The 26,441-nt window shown below is 36.8% G+C and overlaps 1 protein-coding gene across 1 annotated transcript in view; it reads left to right on the plus strand.

Annotated features, from left to right (window-relative positions):
- The window catches only part of cbl (Cbl proto-oncogene, E3 ubiquitin protein ligase), a 150,130-nt gene extending 131,544 nt beyond the window's left edge, over positions 1–18,586 (plus strand). The window contains exons 11-16 of the mRNA XM_059956967.1: positions 3,580–3,960; positions 5,917–6,011; positions 8,233–8,394; positions 8,751–8,845; positions 9,287–9,481; positions 10,541–18,586. Of these exons, the coding sequence (XP_059812950.1) occupies positions 3,580–3,960; positions 5,917–6,011; positions 8,233–8,394; positions 8,751–8,845; positions 9,287–9,481; positions 10,541–10,809 (1,197 nt within the window). The 3' untranslated portion in view covers positions 10,810–18,586. The remainder of the gene's footprint in view (positions 1–3,579; positions 3,961–5,916; positions 6,012–8,232; positions 8,395–8,750; positions 8,846–9,286; positions 9,482–10,540) is intronic.
- The last annotated feature ends 7,855 nt before the right edge of the window (positions 18,587–26,441 follow it).

Here is a 26,441-nt window from a genome sequence, read left to right on the forward strand (position 1 = left end):
TAGGTCAGGGCACAGGATATAAAACTTGCCACGATATGCAGCAACTTTATAAAATACTGGTTATATTGCACTTGTCGTTCTGATCACAGTACTTCAGGGAGGATATGGCTGCATAGGAGAGAATGCAGAGCAGATTCACCAAGATTTGCATGGATTTGAAGACTTGAGTTATGGAGAAAGATTGGGCAAGCTAGGTATGTTTTCCTTGGAGTGAAGGAACCTAATTAGAGGTGTATAAAATTTATGTGGTAAGGGTAGGGTAGGTGGTAAAAGTATTAAAAACAAGAGGGACGAAGGGTTTCGGCCCGAAACATCGACAGCGCTTCTCCCTATAGTTGCTGCCTGGCCTGCTGTGTTCCACCAGCATTTTGTGTGTGTTGTTGTTTGAATTTCCAGCATCTGCCAATTTCCTTGTGTTTGCTCAAAAACGAGGGAGTAGGTTTTAAATGGGTGGAAGGAGTTGCACATTAGGGGCATTTAAGAAACTCTTAGAAACATGGTTGATAGAAAAATGGAGGGCAATGTAGGAGGGAAGGGATTCGTACAGAAAGTTAAAAGGTTGGCACAATATCATGGGCTGTAGTGCTGTAGTGTTCTATATTCTATCTTCTAAGTTTTTTTTTCCCCAAAAGAGTGGTTAATATATTTTGTACATATTGTTCAGAGAAATGAGCAAGGCATATGAGGATATAAATCTAGTGCAGTCAAATGAGGTGAATGTAGGTAGGCATAAAGGTTAACATGGGCATTGGTAGGCAAAACAGCGTCTTTATGACATAGCTAACTCTATGGTTCTTAGCATCTTTTTTTTTCTTCCTTTGAAAAAGAATGCTTGTATTTGCAATCAAAAGGAATTGATAAATGTGGAGCTTTTATTTAAAAAAATAATTTTTAAAAAAATGCAGATTTATCTGTTCCTGAGTGGAAATGATCAGGTCCTGAGGATTTTTCTCCAAGTTCTTGTTAGATTAAATCTGCTGTTCTCAATGCTCAGATGCATGTACCATGAATACATTATCTTACTCCTCTATGAAAGCACATAAAAATACATCAAGCAGTTTTATTGTTATTAAATTAGTAAGTAGCAATTTGGTACCTCGGACTTCTTTCTTAACTCTAAGAGAGAAAGATGTTGGGAGATGAGGAGTTTGGAGTTTCAAGGACTGTCCAGGAGAAATGATACAAATTAGAATGAAGTGGGAATTAAGTTTACACTTTGAAATGAAAAAGTTATAACAAAAAAAAATGATGAATGAACTGGAGCTTGGGAACAGAAATGGAAATGCAAAGGAGAATTATCCATGATGACTTCAGTTGTTCAGGAAAATGAGGGTTTATTTGAGTTGGTGAACTATCCTTGCATCGGTCCAGTAATACTGAAGAGACACCAGGGAAACTAACAAGAATTCCAAAATGATTGATTTTTTTTTTAAAGGAAATTATGTGTTGGGTTAGCTTTTTTGGGAGATCTTTGAAAGGAAGCAATTGTAGGAGTACCACTGATTATACACTAATAAAAATTTAAAGAAAAAAAAGACAGAGGTCCCATCAAAGGACGAATTGATTAACGTAAAAAGAAGCTCCCTTAAAAGAAATGAACAAGATGATTTTTATTATCTGCTGAAGGTAATGGAGTAAAGAATACCAAAGGAGAAGAGATACATTACCAAGAGGAATATGACTTGAATACTGGCAATCTGGAGCGTTGATAAATCCATTCCAGAATTGTGACACATTGTTATCATTAAGTTACAAGATAATGATGGTCATTGTTCTGTTTTAAATTGATGTCAGTTGGCAAGATTTTTATCAAAACGGATTGGGGAAGTTGTGGTGAGGATGTGTATGTCGAAACAATGGGTTTAACGGCTGATGACCTTTTTAGCATGTAATAATGAAAAATACAAAACTGCCATATGTTTTGAGCTGCAACTTGCCACTTACTATCAGAATAAGTGTCATGAGTCTGATGTCTACATCAAATATTGAAGGAAATTGGAAAATGGAAATTCCTGTATATTTTGTATAAACTTCACCATTTCTCGTTTTGCAGCTGTACATAAGATTTAGTGTCTAATAAAAAGTATTATTATAAAAGACCCCCCCGACCCCCTCGGAAGTTTTCAGGTTTTATTGTTTTGCAGCATTGAATCACAGTGAATTTAATTTGGCTTTTTGACACTGATCAACAGAAAAGACATTTTTGTGTCAAAGTGAAAACAATTTTCTGCACATTGGTCTAAATTTATTACAATTATAAACACAAAACAAATGATTACATAATTACTCACCCCCTCCAAATCAGTATTTAGTAGATGCACCTTTGACAGCAAATATAGCCTTGAGTCTGTGTGGATAGATTTCAATCAGCTTTGTACATCTGAACATTTTCCCCCATTCTTCTTTACAAAACTGCTCAAGCTACATCAGATTGCATGGGGATCATGAATGAACAGCCCTTTTCAAGTCCAGCCACAAACTCTGAATTGGATTCTAACTTAGTCACTCCAGGACATTAACTTTGTTTTTTAAGCCATTCCTGTGTAGCTTTGGCTTTATGCTTGAGGGCATCGTCATGATAGAAAATAAATCTTCTCCCAAGTTGCAGTTCTCTTGCACACTGCATCAGATTTTCCTTAAGGATTCCCCTTTATTTTGCTGCATTTGTTTTACCCCCTACCTTCACAAGTCTTCCAGGGCCTGCTTCAGGGAAGCATCCCCACAGTATGATGTAGCCACCACCATGTTTCAAGGCAAGGATGGTGTGCTTTTGATGATATGTAGTGTTTAGTCTTTTAGCCAAAAATGTTCAACTGTGGTTTCATCAGACCATAGAACCTCCTTCCAGCTGACTTTAGAGTCTCCCACATGCCTTCTGGCAAACTCTAGCCAAGATTTCATGTGATTTTTTTTTCCCAACAGTGGCTTCCTCTTTGCCATTGTCCCTTAAAGCTGTGACTGGTGAAGCACCTGGGCAACAGTTGTATGCGCAGTCTCTCCCATCTCAGCCACTGAAGCTTGTAACTCCTCCAGAGTTGTCATAGGTCTCTTGGTGGCCTCCCTCACTAGTCCTTTCTTGCACAGTCACTCAGTTTTTGAGGACGGCCAGCTCTAGGCAGATATACAGCTGTGCCATATTCTTTCCATTTCTTGTATCCATTTCCTGACTTGTGCTTTTCTATAACCTTTTCATGGAGTTGCTTGGCCTGTTCTTTTGTCTTCATGGTGTAGTTTTTGCCAGGATACCGACTCACCAGCAGTTGGACCTTCCAGGTACAGGTGTATTTTTACTACAATTAGTTGAAACACCTTGACTGCATACAGGTGATCTCAGTGATGATGTAATGTCATTTTAAAGGAGGTAGATGCTTATGCAATCAATTATTTTGTATTTTTATATTTCTAATTAATTTAGATCACCTTGTAGAGATCTGTTTTCACTTTGACATGAAAGAGTTTTTCTGTTGATCAGGGTCAACTTTATTAACATCCAGTATGGCCAGTATTTGTGTGTTTCTAAATTAAAGTACATTTAATTATTCAAGGGATATCTTTTTGTTTTACATTGTTCCCACACAGGCTTCATCTAGTGGCTCACATAAGCAGGATAAGCCTTTACCGGTTCCTCCATTGCATCGAGATCTTCCGCCTCCACCACCTGAGCGACATCCATCTGCAAACATGGATTCTCGTATGCAGAGGCGCCCTTTACCAAGCACGCCAAATGACCTCCCCACAAGAGATAAGCTACCTCTTGCGCCACCTACCCGACCTGGAGAACCCTGGCACTCACGATCTCAGGCAACTAAACCATCTGTCCAGACCCTTAACCTTGGAGACAGGTGGACAGGCCGAGAATTGTCCAACAGACATTCTTTGCCTCTACCACTGACATCTCAGATGGACACTAGGATGGAGGCAGTTAGGCATAGCAGCTCACTTGGGCTTGATAGTCCTGTGGTAAGGAGTCATTATTTTTTTCGTTACTGTTGGATATTTCATACCCAAGTGGTGGGATCACTACCAGACAGCATCTTAAATAATTGCATGTCCAGAATCTTTGTTCTTTGCTTCACCTTTAATTTTTTTTTTTTCACTTAACCTTTAATATTCTAACAAATAATCCAACTCTCTGTCCACTTCTTCTTTTCATAATTTGATAGAAGAAATAATTTTGTCAGTAGCAGCTATGAATCCTTTAATTTTAATTGAAGTGATTTGGAGCTTAAATTTAACAAAACGTTGATTTAAGGAGTGCCGTGAAATTGAAGGAGACATCTTAGAATTTCTAAGTGGATTGAATAAAATGTGGAAGAGAGGGCAATGGGCATTGATGTTTATCACAGGTGTATGGGCAAAACCATCCAACAGATCTTAAGCATGTCCATTTGATATAGAACAGTATTCTGCAAAAAAAAACCCAGGACAGCTGAATGCAGAGGGGCCCCATGATCAAATTGTGCTCTGGTTTTAGTCAATGTGTCTTGAGCATTTTCCTGCATATTTATCTCAACCCATCCTCCTGCCACCATAACACCTTACCTTACCATTCTCATGAGTCTCCCTACCCAGCACACCATTCTCTGTAACTTGAATCATTACCTCCTTCTGGTGCTCTTCCCATTCTTCCATGGTCCACTGTTTTTCTCCTATGAGGTTCCTCCTACTTACTTCAGCACTTTATCTCTTCTATCTATTAACTCCCAGCTTTTTACTTCACCTCTCCCCAACCCACCTACCTAACCCCTTGCTTGGTTTTGCTTATCACCTGCCCACTTGCATTCCTTCCCCTCTCTTTCCCTCACCCCCACCCTCTTATTATTCTGGCTGCTTTCCCCTTCCTTTTCAGTCCTGATGAAAGGTCTTGGCCTGAAACTTCAACTGTTTATTCCCCTCCATAGATGCTGCAATTTGCTGAGTTGCTCCAGCATTTTGTGTGTGTTGCTCAAGATTTCTAGAATCTTTTGTTTATGATTTGTGCTCTTACCGATTCTGGTAACCAAAGCGCAAGGGTGATATTTCATTACTAATGTTGAGAACCACAAGCCATGGCGCCAAGCTAAGTTCTGAGCAAAGGTGGGGTATGTTTGAGTTTTACTGGAGGCATTGTTGAAGTAATCTTATAAATGTCAGATGGTAAACAATTGGGAAAAGATCTAGAAAATTATATTATAAGTTGAATTATTTATTTAAAAAAAAATTAGACTGAAAAAAAATCTGTAGCATGAACTTTCAGACAAATGATTAAATAAACTGAGTTTTCAAGTTGGAGCTACCTCTCCCCTGAAGCTGATGCAATAAGGTAAAAGTGGGGCACTGTTATAAAAAGTAATAGTTTTTATTTAAATATTTTACTGAATAATTCTGGAAAAGGGATGATGTTCTTATATATATAAAAAAAAGAATCTCAAGTCTGCAGCATATGACGTGGGGTCCTCTACTTAATCTCTCGAATCTTTGAAAGACAGTTAGGTTCTACTGTAATTCTTCCTAAACGTGGATAGATACACTGCATGTAATTGACTTTGCTATGATTATCTTGATTTTTTTTTAAGGTTTGTTAGCTTGAGGTCCATTAACTGCAAAAACATAAATTAAAGTTACCAATATAAAAACATAGGTTTACAAGACAATTTAATGGTAATACATCACCAATAAAGTGCAAGCCACAGACTTGTGTTCAATCTCTCTCTCATGAGAGAAGTTATCAAAGACTGAGTAAAAGAAAACAGAATATACTTGTAAGTCTACTTATAGATGTACTTTATAATGTGTTAAGGGCTTTAAAAGATTCCGCATCATAAATGGGAATGGAAAAACTACCTCATAGTTACCTCATACATAAAATATTCCAATATATCTAACCTCCTGTAAAGTGAAGCTCACCCAAACCACCTAATCTTCTAATTATTGCAGGCTTTCAGTGGTGCAATGAATGATGTTTCGGAGTACGACAACTCCAAAGTGAAACCCTCTGCGTCAGCGAATGCTATTTATTCTCTTGCTACAAGGTAATTGCAGCCTTCAATTGATGATTATTGCTGCCTGTCACTCATTGGTTTGCAGTATTTGTATAAATTGTGTGAATAAATAATACCTTTTTTAATGCACTGACATCCTTTTGCATATTATTTCAAAATCAGGTTTAATATCACCAGCATATGTTGTGAAGTTTGTTAATTTAGTGGCAGCAGTACAATGTAATCCATGATAACACAGGAAAAAATTGTATGTAGATGTTAATATTGCTTTTCTTCATCTCCAATAGAAAGCACCTTAAGCTTGTATATAATGTATTAAAAAGCATGAGCCAGAAACTTGCTTGTGTGCTTTCTTGTGGTATAACTCCACACAAAAAAAGTGAAGGGTTGGCAAATTTGTACATGTTGTGGTGTTTCTCTGTGGGTGCTGGTACTTTGACCATTTGGCAGTGCTGTTTAAAGATAGAACATATTTTACTGTTGAGTCCAACCCTATCCATGTCAGATAGCTAAATCTTTATTGCTTCCCATCTGGAAGTAGGACCTTCAGTTGACTTTATTATCCTTGCTGTTAGTTTGTTGTGTTTTTTTTATATAAAGAGTTTAAGTATTGATTTTTTTTTCATTCCACCTTGATGTCATTCTGGCATCTGACACTTTGAGCTAGGGCATTGTATTTTTTAGGTATCTGTCAACCTAATTTATAAATATTCCATTTTGTTTGGAAGATGTTTCTGTTCACTGTATTCTTGCAATGTTCTGATTTCAGTGTTCTCGGTTGCATCTTTTCTGCTTGAAAGAACCTCAAATACAAAACTTATTCACGTGAAAGCTTTTTGAAACTTGGGCTTAAAGGCTATCATTTAAGAAAGCCACTTGTGTAATGTACTGGATTCAGGTTTATTATTTCTGATATATGTCAGGAAATTTGTTATTTTGAGACAGCAGTACAGTGCAAGACATAACAATTACCAGAAGTTACAATAAATAGTGCAGAAAAAAGAGGAATGAGCAGGTAGTGTTCATGGACTGTTCGGAAATCTGATCCTAAAACTGTTCCTAAAACATTGAGTGTGGGTCTGCAGGCTTCTTTACCTCCTCCCCAATGCTAGTAATGAGAAGAGGGCATGACCTGGATGGTGAAGCTCCTTAATGAAAGATGCTGCTTCTTGAGGCACCACCTCTTGAAGTTCTACTCTTGTAGACTGAAATTTTCTCCTGTAAGCAACTCTTCATAGCTACTGTAACACTGTCATTATAACATCTGTGGCTACGTTTGGCATCAAGTCATTTGGAATGCCTCAAGTGTTTTTAAATTCTATATTGACTGCTTGTTCAATTGTGCAACAGAAATTAAATTCTACTAAGTACTTTCATTCAAAGACAGTTAAAGTTTGACCATGTGTGAGACACATAAATGGTGCTTAATAAAGTTGGGTCATAATTACTTGGAGTGAAGTGGGTATGTAAAGTTCCTTGTATAGTTGTGTTAATGGGAATCATAGCGCTGGATCTGATGCACAGCTTTTGGGTAACTATTAAATAGCTATTTTATAATTAAAGGACAAATCCACTAAAATCTATTAAAAGGTGCTTATGGTAACATTTTGTAGCAAAATTTTATTTCTTATGTCTTGATATTAACTTTGATGTTTATATAGTATCCCACTTTAGACTTCAGTTTAATCTACCAAGCTAATACATACCTTTTGACTTTATGTCCATTGCACACTTCAGAATCAATTTCTGATTACAGTGTAAGTTGGGAACCCAATGACATCTGGATACTGAGCTCCTGTAGCTTTCATTGTAGTGCATTGTACAGTAGAATTAAATTTGTTACCATTCAGGATGAGATCTAGTTCAGAGGGAAAGGCCTGATAAACTGAATTTTGTCTCTTCTGTGAGGAAAAACCCAATATCTACAGCAGTAAATCCAAATGAGTTCAGTTCGGTAACAGATGTTTTGGTCTGGGGAAAGCTTCCTAAGAACTACCTTTTGTGCAATGTAGAAAACTCCCAATAGTTTAGATTCTCAGAGAAAATTTAAATCTTTGTTAAATAAGTCACACAATCCTTTTGCAGCTGTTTTAATCACTGTGATAACAACACAATGTTATGATATACTTTTTTGCGATATAATGGTACTATTTGTGATGGATTTCATGTAGGTTATGTTGATACAGTGTTTAATTTTGTACAAATAGATCAGGACATCTTGAACCTATTTTAACTTTGACTCTGCTTTCAGGCCTCTGCCAAAGCCATCTGCACCAGAGGAACGTTCAGAGAGTAGTGATGAGGATATTGATTACATGACTCCATCTTCATTGCCTGTACATGCTCCTCTCTGTGCAACCACCTCCTTAGATTCCAGACCTCCGCTGCAAGCACAGAGCAGCCACAATACAGAGTAAGAAAATTATTTTAATTGAACATTTTTATTTAATGCAGCTAGTCTGCTTAGATTCAAATTCCTAATCTGAACCAGATTAAAAGTAATCACAGTTGTGTTCATCTGTTATTGAGGGCAATATGAGGCAACTTCTGGAATATGTTAGTGATTTGTCATAAGTAGTATGGTTACGTAGAATTATATGGTGATGACTCTTTTGTAATACATGGGTGCTTTCTGAAGTTTCTGTCTGAATTTACTAAAATATGCTTTTATGTTGAGTTTATCAATTGTGGGCTTGATGAAAAACATCAGTCGAGAAACCATTTCTTATTACTAATTGCTATTAATGTTTCTTTGTATGTTTTAATTAGAACATTGACTGAATCTGACCCATTGAGACTAATGTGCGAATCCATGTTTTCATCATCTCAGGCCGCAAATGTAGATTTGCCACAATTTGTGTCAGGTAAGTTGCTTCTATGCACAAAAAGAAATGCTGGAAATGCTCAGTAGTCCAGGAAGCACCTTTGGTATTTGGCCAGCTTTTCTCTCTCTATAAAAATGGTCTTATTTGCTGGGCAGAAGTTCTAGCCCTCTATTTTGAATCTTTACATCTTTGTTGTCCTTATTCTGTCTGTAACTGCTCTCATCTTTTTGCCATTTTTCCATTTTCCCCTCTGCCTCCACTAAGCCATAGACCAGATGACTTGGATTCGTATGCGACAGCAGATGCTAGAAATTAGAGCAAGAAGTTTCCGATGTTTACTATTTTTATTTCTAATATGGTGCCATCTTTCTTCTTTTTAATTTTTCTCTACAGGTTTACACATTCTGCACTTAAAGCTAGTTCTCAGACCAGATTTCTGAAAATTCTTTTGTCATTCACTCAGTTGTTAATTATTTATAGACAATGGTGATTCTGCCATCAGCGACGGGGCTGAGAGAGATGATAGTGAAGATGATGATGCATATGATTTCCCAAAACCACCTGTGCCACTTCCTCCAGCTCGCCGCACTCTCTCTGATGTCTCATATGCCACTTCAGGATTTGCTAGTGCATCTGCTGAACAGAATCTACCTGGCCCCAATATACATACAGGAGGTGATACTTATTTCATTTGGTTTAAAAGTAAATGTACTAATAATACTGTCAATTGTCACTCTTAAAATATGGTTATGGATTTGTTCAGAGTGGTGTCTAGCTTCTTGAGTGTCGTAATTACACCTAAAGCTATAGCTATTGGAACCAAAGAAAACCCACCTCCAGTCAGCACAGCATTCTTGTGGCTAATTCTATTTAGTGTGAGTTTCTAGATCTTTCTAGGGTACTAATATAATTGTTTAAAGTGAAGCTGTTTTGTGGAGGATGGCTATTACTTGCTATTTATCCAGGTTTTTTTGCATTCAAGAATGGGCTTTTTCAGCATAGAATGAGTATAAATAGAGGTTAATATTGTAATCAATTGGCAATTGTCCATTTTTGATTTTGTTTGGAAGATGGATTAATTTTTGAAGAAGCTGCAAAAATAGATGGGTCCACAATTTTTTTTGGAGTATATTCGAAGGCGATGTTCTGATTTGATATTAAGGTTCGTATTATAATGAGAGGCAATAGTTATACATTCTGTTTTGTGGCTTTTAAATTGCATTTTTCAACTTCCTTTCACCATGTTACTTTTGCATCTGTTATGTTTTGGCGTTTGTCTCATAACATGTTTTATTCACCAACCCAGAAGAACAGCCATGAATTTCAAAAAGTACAAAATCGATGACACCACGTGTCATTTTAAAGAGTCGGTAGATTGTGACATGCAAGAAAGATGGTACTAAGTTTAAGATCTTGTGAATGCTTGAATTATAAGTGGGAATTGTAAAACATTTTGATTGTAATACCTTGAAATAGGGTTGAAGAGAAGTAGAAACAATAACATAATTGCATAGATCTAATAGCATAGATTTAAATTGAATATTTTTGAAGAGGAATACTTACATTAAATCCTTGTTTCCTCTGCTAAATTTTGCTGCTTAGCTGTTATGAGGGATAGTTACAGCCTTTAAGCCAGCGTGAATTGATATCATCAGAAAAGAATATAATTTGAGAATTGTAAAATAAGTGAATTTCGAATTGTTTCATTAACTTCTTACTGCACTTAAATTTCAGATTCACCTGCACCTGAAAGACCTCCCAAACCATTACCTCGCAGAATCAACTCGGAACGTAAATTCAGTCCTAATCGAACAAACAGCTGCAATATGTTGCTGCAGCAACAGCAGACTCTGTCAGCTGAGATCAACAGCCTCTTGAGCCAGGGCTATTCGTATCAGGATATACAAAAGGCATTGCTTATTGCACAAAATAACGTGGAAATGGCAAAAAGTATTCTTCGTGAGTTTGTGTCTGTTCATTCCCCTGCACACATTGCAACGTAACCACCCCTCAGGACACTGACTTCGGCAAGTCAGCGCTCACGGGTTCTGTCTGATATGAGCTTCGGCTTGAGTGACACCGTGCCTCATGTAACCCTGCCGCCTCATCATTTTGAATAATCAGGTCTGTGCAATTACTGATACACTGAAGGACGGTAGCTCCCTGCCTTTTTCCATTCCAGCTGTGGGCTTTTTTAAGAAAATTTATATTTGAAGTTATCACAAGATAATTGGCCTTGACAAAGTTGCATTCTTAAGGGCAGTCATCACTTAGCAAGAAATATTGTAAATGTAAAGAAAAACTTACCTCAATTGGTTCATTCTTTTAATTATAATAAATATTTTGAATATAATGTGAATTCCCTTAAATTCAAGAAGCAGATGCACATCATGCATGGATGTTACTACTTTCCTGCAAACTGTAGCACAAGTCTGAAGTATGCACTATACATGGAATGTATGATATTCAAAGATTTATTAATTAACTGCAACAAGCCTGTCTCTGAGTGCACGTGTTGTAAATTAAGTTTGAAGTGCTATAATAGTTGGGATTTTGAGGTCATGGTCCAGAGTAAAGTGCTTTAAAAATGGGGCCTTACTTGCTGTTGTTGGTAAATGCATGCCACTGAGATGTGCAATTACTGTTGTGGAACTAGGTTAGCACTTGTATCAGCCTGCCAATCAGAAAAAGGGGTCTATTTTTGTACAAACAGATATCGTTTGCACAAAACAAGAAATGATTACCAAGTTGTATTTATGTAGTTATTTGCATCTAATAATTGGATTCCAAATTTATAGCTCTTTTTTTAAAAAAAAAGTAAAACCTTGGCCACTGGTGCAAAATCTTGCAGGAGTTAAATCAGTAAAATGGGTTTCCCTGTACACTTGTATTCTGTATTTTCACTTTTTGAAATACTTCTGCATAACATGTGACTTGAATATAAAAGTTAAAACATGGCAAAAGGATTGCAATTTACTGCAATGTGACCACTTGTACACTAGCACTGGACAGATTTTAAAACAGTTTTTGATTTATGCATTGCCAATCCCTATTTAAATCATTTCAGGTTTATAATGAAAAGAATCCTTTTTGCTTAAAATAAGACTGTTTATAACTTTCGTACTGTGGTGCATTCATTGAAAATCAGGGATAAAAGATTGCAGCTTGATCCACAAAAGGGTATTCTAATACATTAATAATTTCTTTATAACATTCAACTTAAATGCAGAAAATCCCAGAGATACTTGACAGATCAGGCCACATCACTGAAGAGAGCACCAAGTATTAGATTGATGCTCGTTTTGATGAAACTTCTAATCTATATTTTGCCCATTTAAATTTTCTTTTTCTCCACAGATGTTGCCTGGCATGAATATTGCTAGGATTTTTTAAATATTTGGTTCACGTTTCTAACATCTGACCTTTTTGATTTTTGGCACATAAGCTTTTAACAAAAAAAAACTTGCAATTCCAAATGTGTACTTTCCCCCAGTTAATTTGTTAAAACGTTTTTTCATTGGATTGTGATTCTAACTAATATTTTTAAAATCCATCACAAGAGTCCTTAATATTTCAATTTAAAATTGTCTACACCAAGATTGCATGGGAGCAGCAATTGGTTGCAATTCCCTGGTCCAGGAAAAGGAGCAGGAAATGTGATTGGATCAAGAGCAGTTTTGGTTAATTTCATTGGTCTTCTGTGCAAGTTGAACATTATTTACTTCAGTGTGCAGTTCAATAGCTCCTGATGACTAGATTCCACTCAAGTGTTAGAGGGTAGTTTTGTTTTGAGCAATATATTCCATCTAGTGTAGAAGTGTGCTTTTAATTCAAAACCTAACAAAGTCAAGATTAATAACTTAAACTACCACAGCAGTGAAATAACGACAGCTCTGCTGGTGTACAGCTCATTTTTCCTCACCCGTGTACTATTTACAGTTGGAGGTAATGATGGATATAATTTTTAATTCAACTCAACAAATAAGTATAGCTTAGTCTGTGTGGAGAACCTTTCAGGAATATGTGTGATGATGCTACTTTGAAATTTATATTTAGTACAAAAAGGAAATTGACAAAGGGAAATTGCATGACAAGTCATGATCTGTTTAAAGTCCTGAAACACACCAGTTTCCTCGCCTTCCAACTTCAGAGCATAATCCAATAAAAACAGATTTCTCGTGTACAATTGTTTAAGCAGATTCAGAGATCCTGATGAAATGTAAAATATTAACCTTGTTTGTCATGCCACACATGCTGCCGAGCCTATTAAGAATTTCAAAATTCTGTTTTTAAGTTTAAATTCCCAGAATCTGCAGTTTTTGAGTTGATAAAGTTGCCACTACCATGGGTTGTGTCTAGAAATCGCAATAATTTTCAGTTGCCTTCTTTACTTTCGAACCCTGTCATCCCCACTTCAAACACCCCACACCACACTCTCCTGCCCCTCCAGCTCTTGCAAGATCTATAGACAAATATGATTTTTTACTTCTGTGGGACTCATCTGGCCATTCACTTCATGCAATAGGATAGTGCTATTTAATACTTCACACAGAAAATTCCTTACAATAACTTTTGTTTATATTTCAGTGTCCCTAGTATATTTATGGATTAAGGATAACGATAACACAAGGACTAAGTATTGAAATAAGAAAATTCAGGAAGTTCTTTTAACTTCAAATTTGCATAGTTACGACCAATGCCAGGTGGAAATTCTGATTTAGGTATTAACCTCAAATTGTATGTTATTGGTTTGACATCTGCTTGTTAGACTTGGATGGCATCTAACTCGCAATAAGCAGATTTCCTCTTTTTTAAAAGTTTAACAACTTTTTCAGTCCATGCTCGCAAAAACTAATTATTTTTCAGTGCCATTCATACCAAGTTCACTATGGGTTTTGCCTCCCAGTCCTTTTTTGGTATTGCATTCCACAGGGTGCCTATATCTCATGTTAGTCAAAACCGCTCTTGCAGGTAAACACCATGTTACATCCTGTGCTCACATCATTTAGTAACTGCCATATCAGTCTTGGCATGCACCATCTTGTCAAATCTATATTTGACAGAAAGACAGCAATGGCATGATATTTATTTGTTATGTTACACCTGATACATTTTTCATTAATGCTTGAGGACAATACCTCATGTCATGTTTATGAAAACCATTAAAAGTTATTACAGTACTCATACATTAACCTAGTAGTGAGATATTCCACTGTAACCTCTCACAAATCCCAAATGTCCTACCACTGCCAGTCTTAAAACAGTTATCACTATATCTGGGGTAACTACTAGAAATGTCCATACTCCGAAGGTCGCTAACTATCTAAAACCTTAAGAACCTCTAAAATTAAAGCTCATGCAGGCTCTCCAAAAGGTTTAAAAATGACAAAATTAGTTAATAAGATCCTCTCTCTCCTAGGGTTGGTAATATTGGTCTTGTTCTCCCTATTAGCATCTCCCCTATTACTGCTGTTTAATGGAAAGGTTAAACATAAAAATAAACCGTATACAATTCTAACTGAATTCTACAATCCTGAGTTCTAATTGATTAACCCAATCTTCCACTTGTAAGCTTAAGGACTTTCTTCTGAGACTGACTGACTGTTCCTTCAATTGAAGTTTCAATTTGTCTGATTTGTAGCCATGATGTTTTTTGAAACTTGATTAAAGAAGAATATTTATCTTAATAAATACAATTATTGTCTGTAGTTGGGAATGGAAAGTTGGCTATGATCTGCTTATCCATTTCCAGAACAGTATGTGTAGCCTAAGTATCTTGGTTGATGTCAGGTAGGATTGAACACTGGATGAATGTGTATGTCTGGCCAATTTAATTGATGAAATGTAAAGTATAACAAAAATGTACTTATTTTTATAGCCTAGTCATCTTGTAAATTTTAAACCAGTTTTTTTCTTAGATAGATAATTGTTTAGATTAAGTAATAATTTCTTCTTTAAAATCACTGTATGTTGAGTGGTTCATGAATCTTAAGATTGCCAGGTATATCTTACTGAAGGAGTTGCATATTGGGTATATTGAGCCACAGTTGGGAGAGTGGGAAATGGTAGTTGTCAAAATTGATGATTTTGTTACTGAGTAATCACAAAGCATGACTTTTAGCTTGTTGTTTACCTTGGTTGCAGCATTTTGTGTTGGTTAGATTTGTTTGTTCATTCATATTTAGTGAATTCCTTTAATGATTGGACTTCCATTCGCCTGAAACATTGATAGAAGGATGTGAGTGTTGCAATTGTTTGGCTGTAATTAAATTTCATTAAACTATTAACCAGAGTTGTGCAGTTTTGGCTTGTCAGGTTATATGCAACTTGTGAAATATAATAACTTTTCAGGTCATGGTGCCGAATATAGTGCTGTTCAGGAAGATTTAAAGGGCAGTGATGTGTGATCCTTGATTCACTATTCCCAGAGGGAGAAAAAGGTTTTTGGTTTGTATCCTCCTAATTTGTGAAGAATTGATTGTGTGTCTTCAAGCTATTCTGTTAGAGTTTATTTGAAGACTTCAGCAGCAATCTCAGTTTTTATCGTACTTTTAATTTAATAATATGTTGTTTAAAATTCTTAATATTCTCCCTTGCAGCTACTGCTTGGAACCAGACCCACATATTTCCTTAAAGAACAATATAAATTATGTGGCACTCTGGTGATTTTTCTTCCCAATTCAAATTTGTCAGGTGTGGCTATATAAACTGACCAAAATATCAGGCAAATTAAATGGAAGCACTCTAACCTTGATATCAAATTGAGTCAGAAAACTGGGCAACTCAAGATGAAGCATGTTGCATCGTTCTACTGACCTATGTGATGGGTCCTTCCATTTGCAGATTTTATGTTTGAACTGAATAGGAACCTGGGTGAGGTATTATTTAAAGTTGCTTATTCTAACTTAGGAATTTAGCCAATGGAAATTGAACAGGAAATTCAGCTAAGGGGGAGCAGAGTAACCTGAACCAGTGATTAAACCTAGTGATTTATTAGCAGCAAAGGGGTTTAGAAATATGTCATCTTTTACAGCTTGGAGTGCACTATGTGCTGATGTTCACTTTGAATAACTAGTTACTACTTAACTCGATGAACATTCATTATTGAGAATTATGTATTTTGACAATTAATGAGTAAAAAATGTTTTAAAGGATTATATAATTGACAAGTTTAACCAGAAGAAATATTCATGGGAAAGCAAAATGGCTATCTGTCCAAGCTGTAAGATAGTATTACAACATAAAACTAGTTATTGATCACGAGATTTGATTTTTTTTAACCCGATCACTGGATGTATACAGTCTGGCTTCACGTAGGCCACATTAGCTGTATCATCCTCTTCAGTCTCGTTCCATTTACCGAATCTAATCTTGGAAGAATCATGTCTGGTTACTCAGTTTTTTTGCAGAACCTTTTGGGGGGGAGAAGTACACAAGGTTTTTTTTTCCTGAAGGTGATGCATTGTTCTTAAAAATACAGATTTAACTATCATCACTGGATTTAAAATTTGTGAAATGTTGTATTAGAAGTTTTGCAGTTTGAAGCTATGAAATCTAACCTGAATTCTTCAAAGGTGAAAGGAGGTTAATATCTGCTGAATCTAGTTAAAGGCAGAACTGAATTCCCTTACAGTCAAACAGCTACCCACTGCCTGTTAATTATTGGGATATATAATGTAGTTCAGTTTGTACTGTTCTGTGTAGCTCAAACTTTAAAATTAATGCACTCACCCAGTTTACAAACTAAGCACATTTTCACATGCAAGATATGAAATTGAGGCTTGAGATTATCTGTAAATTAAGAATTTTTGTTTCTAGGTTGATAGGTGTTCAGCTAACTTCATGTGATATTTTCAGATTATCAGGTCATTTTTAAATTTCAAGAACTTGTTTTTTAAATGAATAATGGAGCCCTTTGTCTTCTGAGCACTGAGTTTTTAGTGGCAACCATGGATTCTATTTTCATCCAAAGTCTGCTTTTGGAATTTTGCCTTTGCTTATCTTAATTTCAAAAATGGGTGGCAAAATATACCCTCTTACTTTTTATTTTTTTTAAAATCTCTTGAGAGCATCTTTTCATGTTTCCCCTGTGAAATCTAGTTTTCTCAGGACTTCAGGCAGAGTTATAGTCCTATGGTGGATGTGACCCAGAAATGATAGCAGAGTGCATGAATCAGATTATTTGCTTCAAGTTGATTGAATCCTTTTATAATCTGCTTAAAATGGTTCATTTTTTTAAAAAAAAAAATGAATATTCTCTTCTCAAAAAGGTTTGATCTGCAAATTTTGGTCAGTTTTGATTCACAATAGCATGATGACTTTTGGGCTCACTGTTGATGTTGGTGGATGCTGCCAGTGCAGAATCAAGTTGCAGGGAAATCCTCCTCATGAAGTAAGTAAGGCATGAATAATGTAGCACCTCATCTCTCCCGAAGAAATGTCTCTGTTTGGTGTTTTACTTCGAAGTACACTGACTTAAATAATTACAACGTGTGCTTTGCATGAAAGAATCAACAAAATGTAATGAAATGAATGGCCAATTACTATAGTTTTAGTTGAAAGAATCAGGAAACAGGACCAAGTCCTTGTTTTGTAAGGAGTGTTCTGGATCATTAGCATCCTTATGAGCAAGTGGGGCCTTTTGTTTCATCTGGAGGGTGAGATTACCTGCAATAGAAGAGTTTCCCGTACTATATTGGCTCTGGCCTCTTGTATTAGGTGAGAATCCATAAAGAGCCTTGAGCTAAGCATGCAACCAACTGAGCCGAATTGATCAAATCGTTGAATTTTACGAGATTGGCTTAATTTTTAAGATGTGTTAGCAGTAAATGACATCTGAACAGTCACTGATGAGCTCTTGTTATGGAATTTAAAGTATTCCATTTAATGTATAGAAAATAGAATCGTTCATCCGACGAAAATTGCATTAATCTGAGATCCACAAAAATAAGGGGAGAAGTGGTGAGCCCAGATTTGAACTTACTGATAGCATGACTGTTTCCTGTAAGTTGAATAGAGGACTATGGTTTGTATGTGATGTGGCCTGAATAATTAGGATGTAGACTTCACAAATAGAGTATCATGTTGTTCTGTATGCCCCAGTCTGATTTTGGCATTGTTGGATCTGATGTCTATAGTAATTGCAAACTTGACATTTGAAGATAAGTGTAGGAGACGCGTGTATGAAGACAGCGCAGCCACACATAACTTTAGCAGGGAGCTACCCAAAGCTAACATGTTTTTGAATGGCTCTCAATATTAACCCTTTGAGTACTCAACAGCTTTCCAAATATGCACTTGCTTTGCCTCATAGCCTCTGAGAAAATTATGTAAATTTCATATGTTCAATGTTATAAATGTAGAAATGTACAGAACTGAAGGACATTAAGTCATGGTATTTTTAAATACTATAACCTTAAGATTATAATTTTGGTGAAAATGCTACTGTGAGAGGTGACTCCAATACTTTTGATATGATGGAAGTTGAGTCTCACCATTAAGCCCACACTGGTCAGTCTTAGTGTCTATTTCGAGCAATGTGTCCATTTCCTGAGATTAATTTTTTATTCTGCACTGATGTAGGATGATCTTTTACTTTGTTCAGGGTTTTGTGCTTGCAATATGTAATTTTTTTAAAACTCCTAACCTCATTGCAGATTTGGAAAGTTTTGTGCAATTAATTTATATTCATTTAAGTGCTCTGACTGTTGATAAGTGTTTTAAGAAATGGTAAATGAAAAGTGCTATTGTGAAAAATGTATTAAAGATGTGCTGAACTCACATTTGTATAGTGTTTATTTATTGATGGTTTATATACTGTATAATAGAAGTGGAGGTGGGGAAAGGGGTTACAAATATCAACAACTCTGGCAAAATAGAGTTTGCATATAGAAACAAACGTGATTTGCCTGTTAGATTCTGTGTCACCTCCAATTATCTTTCTCTAAGAATTATGGATCAGTTCCTCTCCTCAACTTGTTCATCCTTCTGATTTTTTTTTTTGCCTGCTGTCTCTCTATTTTAAGCTTTTTTTTTTCTGTTTTGCTTATTGCCATATTCACTCCCAAGGTACCACATCCGTTGTTTCTCTTAAACCAGGGGTTCCCAACCTGGGGTCCACAAACTCCTCCATTAATGGTAAGGCTCTATGGCAATAAAAAAGGGTTGGGATCTTCTGTCTGAAACTTTAATTGCATGCAGACCCTTGTGCACGTTTTTTCAGGATCCACTATTGATAAAGACATGAGAACTATAATTAATGAAATGACTGAGTAATTGAACAATTGCATACTTGTATTTGCAGAAAATGATAACATCCTCTAGAAAACTGGAGAGCCAAGAGTCTGCTTTAAGTAATGCAACACACACAAAATGCAGGTGGAACGCAGCAGGTCAGGCAGCATCTATTAGGGAGAAGCACTGTCGACGTTTCGGACCGAGACCCTTCGTCAGGAGTCTGCTTTAATTGATTATTAGAAAAATAGCGTAGGTAATGAAAGACTGCTGAGTTAAAAGATGAGAAATTGCAGGGACCTGATTGCAAAGGTTTTGCTAGAAGTGGCTATTAAGGTATTGAATGATATTATTTTCCTCTAAAATTCAATAGATTCTGGAATTGCTCCTGAGGATTGAAGGGTTGCAAATGCAATGCCATTGTATAGGGAAGGATATAGAAAGCAGGGGAATATGTTAGTCTGACAAATAATAGGGAAGATGCTGGTTGAATATGGTCAACATGGATTAAGGGAACTCGTATTTGACTTGAGTACTCAAAGGAATTTCAGTCAATACCTAGTAGAGTAAGTTGAGGGGAAACAGTCCTACAGCAGCTTGGTGAACAAGGTTACAGCAATGTACCAATATACACTGAGAATTGGTTAACAGGCAGAAAACAGCAAACGGATAAATGAGTCATTCTAGCTGGCAGATTGTGAGGTACTCTCGATTACAATGGGGATTTATTCTTTAGGTCCCAGTTATTCACAATCTATTTGTGATTTGATCAAAGGACCTAGCACATAAATAATGAATATAAAGTACAATATGAAGGAGAAAACATGAATGCAATGTTTTTAAATCGTAAGAAACAGAAATATTTTTATTCTACACTAGTTGCTACTAACTGAAAGCTTGCAGGGAATATTTGCTATATTGTTTATATAATTTGTTGTATTTCCCTTGGAGCAAGACTTTAAGATCTTTTAGTATTAAATAGTGAACTAAACCTGGAGGTATTGTCAACAATTTTGATCTTGTATAAAGGAATATATTTCTTGAAAGTGCAATGAAGTGTCACCAGACTGGATTCTGGGAAGTTGGGTTTGTCAAGAGACATTTGAGTCGACCAGACTTGTTTCTATAGAATTTAGAAACATTTTGAGACTTGCAAAAATTTTCAAGATTCATTGAAGTAGGTGCAATGAGAATGCTTAATGTAGAGGTTATAAATTTTTGGAATTCTAACACGTTTTGTACACCCAAAATGTTAACTTGCCTCTTCTCTAAATTGAGTGTATATTGATAACTGCTGAGCATTTCTAGCATTTTCATATTCTTTGAAACTAGAGAGAGGAGGCTGTTTAATTTGGGATTCAAAACAGAATCTAGCTTGTAAACAGTGAAAGTTCCGACATTCATGAGACTGCTTGGCATATATGTAATTTTGAACTTTAATAATCAGTGCTGTTCTTGGGTTGAAAAAATACATGAGAAATGACAATTTTAATTTTGTTGATTTGTTGGAGGAGGAGCTGCTGATGTTTCTTAAGTCCCATAAAATTCACTACAGGTATGTTGGTACCGCAATTATTAAATATATAGTTATATTCAAAACTGAAATTAAATTCTTGTCTTTCTAGCTGACCACAGCATATGTAAAGGTTAATATTTACTGTAAACTGTATCTGATCTGTACAGAGCATGCAGTCAAGTTGGGTATAAGGAAGGATTAATGTGACTTGTTAAATGTACTTTTTGCCTGATGAGTATGTTCTATGGGGCAAGATACTGATAGTGAACTATGATATTTATTGACATTCTTGTTAGAATTTGAAGACTTAAGTTGGGTATATAGTAGTGGGATCATATTTCTTTGCATCCTATTGATGCTTGGCCATGATCTTGAGATGCCAAGCTTGTATTTAGATGCTTGCATGCAGGTCAATAATTGGTCTGCAGAGAGTCAGTTTTGTCCTAGGTTTTAATGTGAGTGTTTATTTTTGATGGCTTGAAATGAATAATAGTCATCAAATACAGCAAAAGAATCCACTATTTCACGTCTACCTGTACTAAGCCCACTTGGCTATGTTAATTCTATATCCCTCTATGCCTTGCTTATTCAAGTACCTGGTCAGATGTGTTTTAAATCTTGTCACCTCCCAGTATGGTAGCTCATTCTAGATACTAATTACACTTCGTGTGAAAATTTTACTCCTTTGGGTCTTTGTTAATTTTCCTCCCTTTCACCTTAAGCCTATGCTGTCTAGTTTTACATGTCTACCATGAGAAACGGATCCTTTATTCAAAGTGCTATTCCTGAACCCACCTTGTATTCAAGGATATTGTATGGTGTCAGATGAGACTTTATATTTAACCTTCATTTCTTTATTGTTGAATTCTCTGTATTGAGATCAAAAGCACACTCCCAGATTCTTTTGACTTTCTGTGAGACTAACCAAGAGAAAATAACTTGGGGAAAAGCCCCATGCCAGTGTTCTTCTCCGTATGAGCTACTTGGTCTAATACCACTGTCTGAATTGAACTTCATGATCTTTTATTGAAAGGATTATTAAAAGTTACCTTAAAAATGCTCAGTGGGTGTTTGTAGTTGATAGTTGCCCATTATGTTTGCATGACATCAGAAAAATCCTTGAACGTCCACTGCCCTTCAATACTTAACATTGAACATCCATTTTTCCATCCAGCTTTTTCAACCAGCAGGAAATTCAATGCATGTGTAATAATAAGCCACAAGGGTTTCCATGACACCCTCCACCCTTAAATATAAGGTTATGACTTCATTAAAAACTCAATGACTCTGTACCTCAATATGAAGATGATAAAATTGTAACTATTAGAACAAACTGGCCTGCACCTTGTAGAGCTTTGATCTGAAATGTCGACATTTCTTATCTTTCCACAGACATTGCTTGATCCGCTGTATTCATTCAGCAGTTTTTTTTGTGCCAGATTCCATTATCTGTAGCTTTCATATTAGGCCCTCCTCTATACTCTCTGTAGCCAGCAGAGGGAGGTAGCAGATTGCAAATTAAACTTGAAGTATTGTGAGCAGTTTTGGGTGCCTTATTTAAGAAAGGATATACTGACATTGGAAAGGGTTCAGAGCAGGCTCACAAGAATGATTCCAGGAATGAAAGGGTTATTGTATTGTAGCATTTTGTGAATAAAACGTGAGAATTGTTTTATGTGTTTAACAAAAGCTGTGGTCTTTCCATTACGATCAAAACCAAAAGCAATTGCCTTACACTGACGTCATTACGTCAGACACAGTCTCTTAAAGTGAACACCACTCAATGATGGTGTTTGTGAATTATGTAGAACAATTTCTATTATAAACAATGTGTCATCTGTCTCCCATTACATTACTCTACAGTATGAGGAGCATTTGATGGCTCTGGATCTGTACTCACTAGAATTTAGAAGAATGAGGACAGATTTGATTGAAACCTATTGAATGTTGAAAGGCCTAGATAATGGTTGTGGAGAATATGTTTTCTGTAGTGGGGGAGTTGAGGACCAGAGGGCACAGCCTCAGAACAGAGGACTGACCATTTAGAATGGAGATGAGGAATTTCTTTAGCCAGGAGGTGGTGAATCTGTAGAACTCATTACCACAGATGGCTGTGGAGGCCAAGTCATTGGGTGTATTTAAGGCGGAGGTTGATAGATTCTTGATTAGTCAGGACATGAAAGGTTATGGGGAGAAGGCAAGAGAATGGGATTGTGAGGGAAAATGGATCAGCTGTGATAAAATGATGAAGCAGATTTGATGAGCCAAATGGCCTAATTCTACTCCTGTGTATTATGGTCTTGCATTTCAATGTCTTGCTATTTGGATGCCTGTCTTAAAATGGTAATTGTCTGTTACTCCAGCACTTTGGCAGCAAGCTCTAGATTACATTTTCTTTCTCTTTGTGACATTAAAATTTGCCCCTCCCCTTTTTAAAATTCCTTCTTACCTTGAACCAGTATCCTCTTGATTTTGATGCTGCTATCACAGGAAGAAGATTCTGACTATCTGCCTTATCTGTGTTTTGTATCTTTTTTTTTTACCTTCATCATCCTTTGTTCCAGGGAAAACAAGCCCGGGCTATCCAATCTTTGCATAACTCAAAAACTCTGAATTCAAACATCATCCTGATGAATCTACTCTATTATCTCTAGTGTAGCCATATTCTTTCTATTATGTGATGTTCAGAACTACATGTAGTAGTACTTCTAATCAGTATTTTGCAAAGCTGCAACATAATCCAACTTTTATGTTCTACACCCCAATCGCTGATGGAAAGCATGCACTGTGACTTCAGCACCACAATATCTATCTGTGCTGCTGCCTTCAGGAAACTACAGATTGAATCCTAAAGTCCCTTTGTTCATCAGCATTGCTTAGTACCCTACCATTTACTGCAAAAGATGACATTTTGTGAGTGGATTGGAGGTAGAGATGAGTGTTGTCCTCATTGAAGGATAGGAAACAGTTCAGTGCCCGCTGTACAGGTAGGAGGACTGCAAAGATACAGTTGAAGTAATTGTATTTGGAGGGTGAAAGCCACTTAGAATGGTGTCCATGATAAGAATAATTGAGATGGGGTGGAGTGCAGCAATTACCGGAGTGGTTTTTGTGAAATTGGTGAACTTTTAAGCAACACACAGAAAATGTTGGAGGAACTCAGTTGGCCAGGCAGCATCTATGGAGAGGAGTAACCAGTTGATGATTCAGGCTGATACTCTTCATCAGGACTGGAAAGAAAAGGCGCAGAAGCCAGAGGTGGGTAAGGGATGGGAGATGATGGGTGGAAGTGGTAAGTGGATGAAAAATAAGGAATCTACTAGGAAAGGAAAGGGCCATGGGGGGAAAAAAGAGGAACCAGATGGGAAGGAGAAGAGAAGGGGTGAGAGGGGAACCAGAATGGGGAATAGAAAAAGAAGGGAGGGGGAGAAATTACCAGAAGTTAGAGCAGATTTCACACACATGCATGAAACTCTTGCATTGGTGATATTTTAAGGTGTTCCTTTCCCTGGACCCTTCTGTTAACAGACCTAGGACTAACAAAAACCTTTAGCTAATGCCTTAGTGTTCTAAAGAAAAACATCAGCCTGTCTGCATTCCCGTCTTTGTCTCTGTCAAAACTGGGACTAAGTGTCACTTCCTATTAAATACGGGATTTTTTAAAAGGCAATATGATGGCAGAAAAGTGGCTACTTTCCCTAGAACAAAAAATGATGCTCTCCAGATGAATCCTTGTCTGTCAACCTTTCAGGAATCTGATGCAAATCACTCTGTTTAACAACCGAGTGAAACACATTGAGACAGGCTGTGTAATGAGGTTCAAGTGTGTAGGCTCCAGCTGCATAGTCTGTTTTCCCTCTAATTCCACCTGTCAACAGTTCTGACTGCCACTTCTGCTGCATGGAGTTCCTGTGTCAACATCTCGCTATCTGGGATGTAACTGTGATACCAGTTAATGGGTTGCAGCTCTTAACAGCAGCTGTTTCATACACAATTGAAATTCATTTGTTATTTTAAATGTTAGAAGCTACAAACATTATACTTTGATTTTTATATTCCCATGATAACTGCAGTTTCCAAATAAGTTGATTTAATCCAGAAAATTTTATTTTTATAAAAATGACGCAACTCACTACTTTCAAGTCTCAGAACACCATGGTTTTGCTACTTTGATACCTACAATTCTCCAGTCCAGGCATCATCCTAGTGAATCTCTTCTGTATTCTCTCCAGCATAACCATGTCCTTCCTATTGTGTCACGATCAGCACTGCACACAATATTTATATTTTGTAAAGCTGCAGCGTAATGATCTAACTTTTACATTCTCTTTATATTCTGATGTTTCAGTATTTATGCTATTCATAAAAAGAATACTCCTATGAAAGTCTGGGGTGAATGTTACTTATTCTTGGAGAAAGGACTTGCATCCCAGCCTGAATTTCTTTTCATTCAATGTCCACATCTGTTTACTGGCTTTCGAAAGCAATCCATTGACAGACTTCAACTTATTCAAGAACATTGCTGCTAGAGCTTTAACTAAAATCAGAACAAGGGAACATATCATTCTCATCCTAGCTACTCTGCATTGGCTTCCTGTATCTTTCAGAATTGATTTTAAAGTTCTCTTGCCTGTTTTTAAAGTTCAATGGTCTGGGATCAGAGTCCATCATAGAATCGCTTTCATCTTGTACCCCTGCTCAGTAATCAGAATCAGGTTTATTATCACTGGCATGTGATGTGAAATTTGTTAACTTAGCAGCAGCAGTTCAATTCAATACATAATATAGAAAAAAAACAAAATATAATAACAATTAAGTAACTCATTTACAGGATACGTATATTGAATAGCTTAAATCGTGCAAAAAAAAAAGATACTATATATTTAATAAAGTGAGGTAGTGTCCAAGAGTTTAATGTCCATTTAGGAATCGGATGGCAGAGGGGAAGAAGCTGTTTCTGAATCGCTGAATGTGTGCCTTCAGGCTTCTGTACCTCCTACCTGATGGTAACAGTGAGAAAAGGGCATGCCCTGGGTGCTAGAGGTCATTAATAATGGATGCTGCCTTTCTGAGACACCACTCCTTGAAGATGTCCTGGGTACTTTGTACTTTGTACTTAGTACCCAAGATGGAGCTGACTAAATTTACAAGCCTCTGCAGCTTCTTTCAGTCCTGTGCAGCAACCCCACCTTCCCCCCCACCCCCCACCCCACCTCAAATACCAGACAGTGATGCAGCTTGTCAGAATGCTGTCTATGGTACATCTATAGAAGTTTTTGAGTGTATTTGTGGATATACAAAATCTCTTCAAACACCTAATGAAGTATAGCCACTGTCTTGCCTTTATAACTGCAGTGATATATTGGGACCAGGTTAGGTCCTCTGAGATCTTGACACCCAGGAACTTGAAACTGCTCACTCTCTCCACTTCTGATCCTTCTGAGGATTGGTATGTGGTCCTTTGTCTTACCCTTTCGGATGTCCACAATCAGATCTTTAGTCTTACTGATGTTGAGTGCCAGGTTGTTGCTGCAACATCACTCCACTAGTTGGCATATCTCACTCCTGTACACCCTCTCGTCACCACCTGAGATTCTATCAACAATGGTTGTATTGTCAGCAAAGCGTGGGTTTTGCTTTGTAGGAAGTAATGTCTTGCAAACACTGCCAGCATTGTGCATCTGATGTTGCTTCCAACCTCGTTTAAAATTGTCTCTTCGCCCTTGAAATAGCCCTCCACAAATCTGGTTTTCTGGTACAGGCCTGGGTCACCAGACTTGAGTACCACAGACCTAGCCTTCAGCAGATGATATACCTCCTGTTTTATCCACAGATTTTGGTTTGGGAATGTACAGTAAGTCTTTGTAGGCACACACTCATCCACAC

Source organism: Hypanus sabinus, chromosome X2 (genome assembly GCF_030144855.1).
Source record: "Hypanus sabinus isolate sHypSab1 chromosome X2, sHypSab1.hap1, whole genome shotgun sequence".
Lineage (NCBI taxonomy): Eukaryota > Metazoa > Chordata > Chondrichthyes > Myliobatiformes > Dasyatidae > Hypanus > Hypanus sabinus.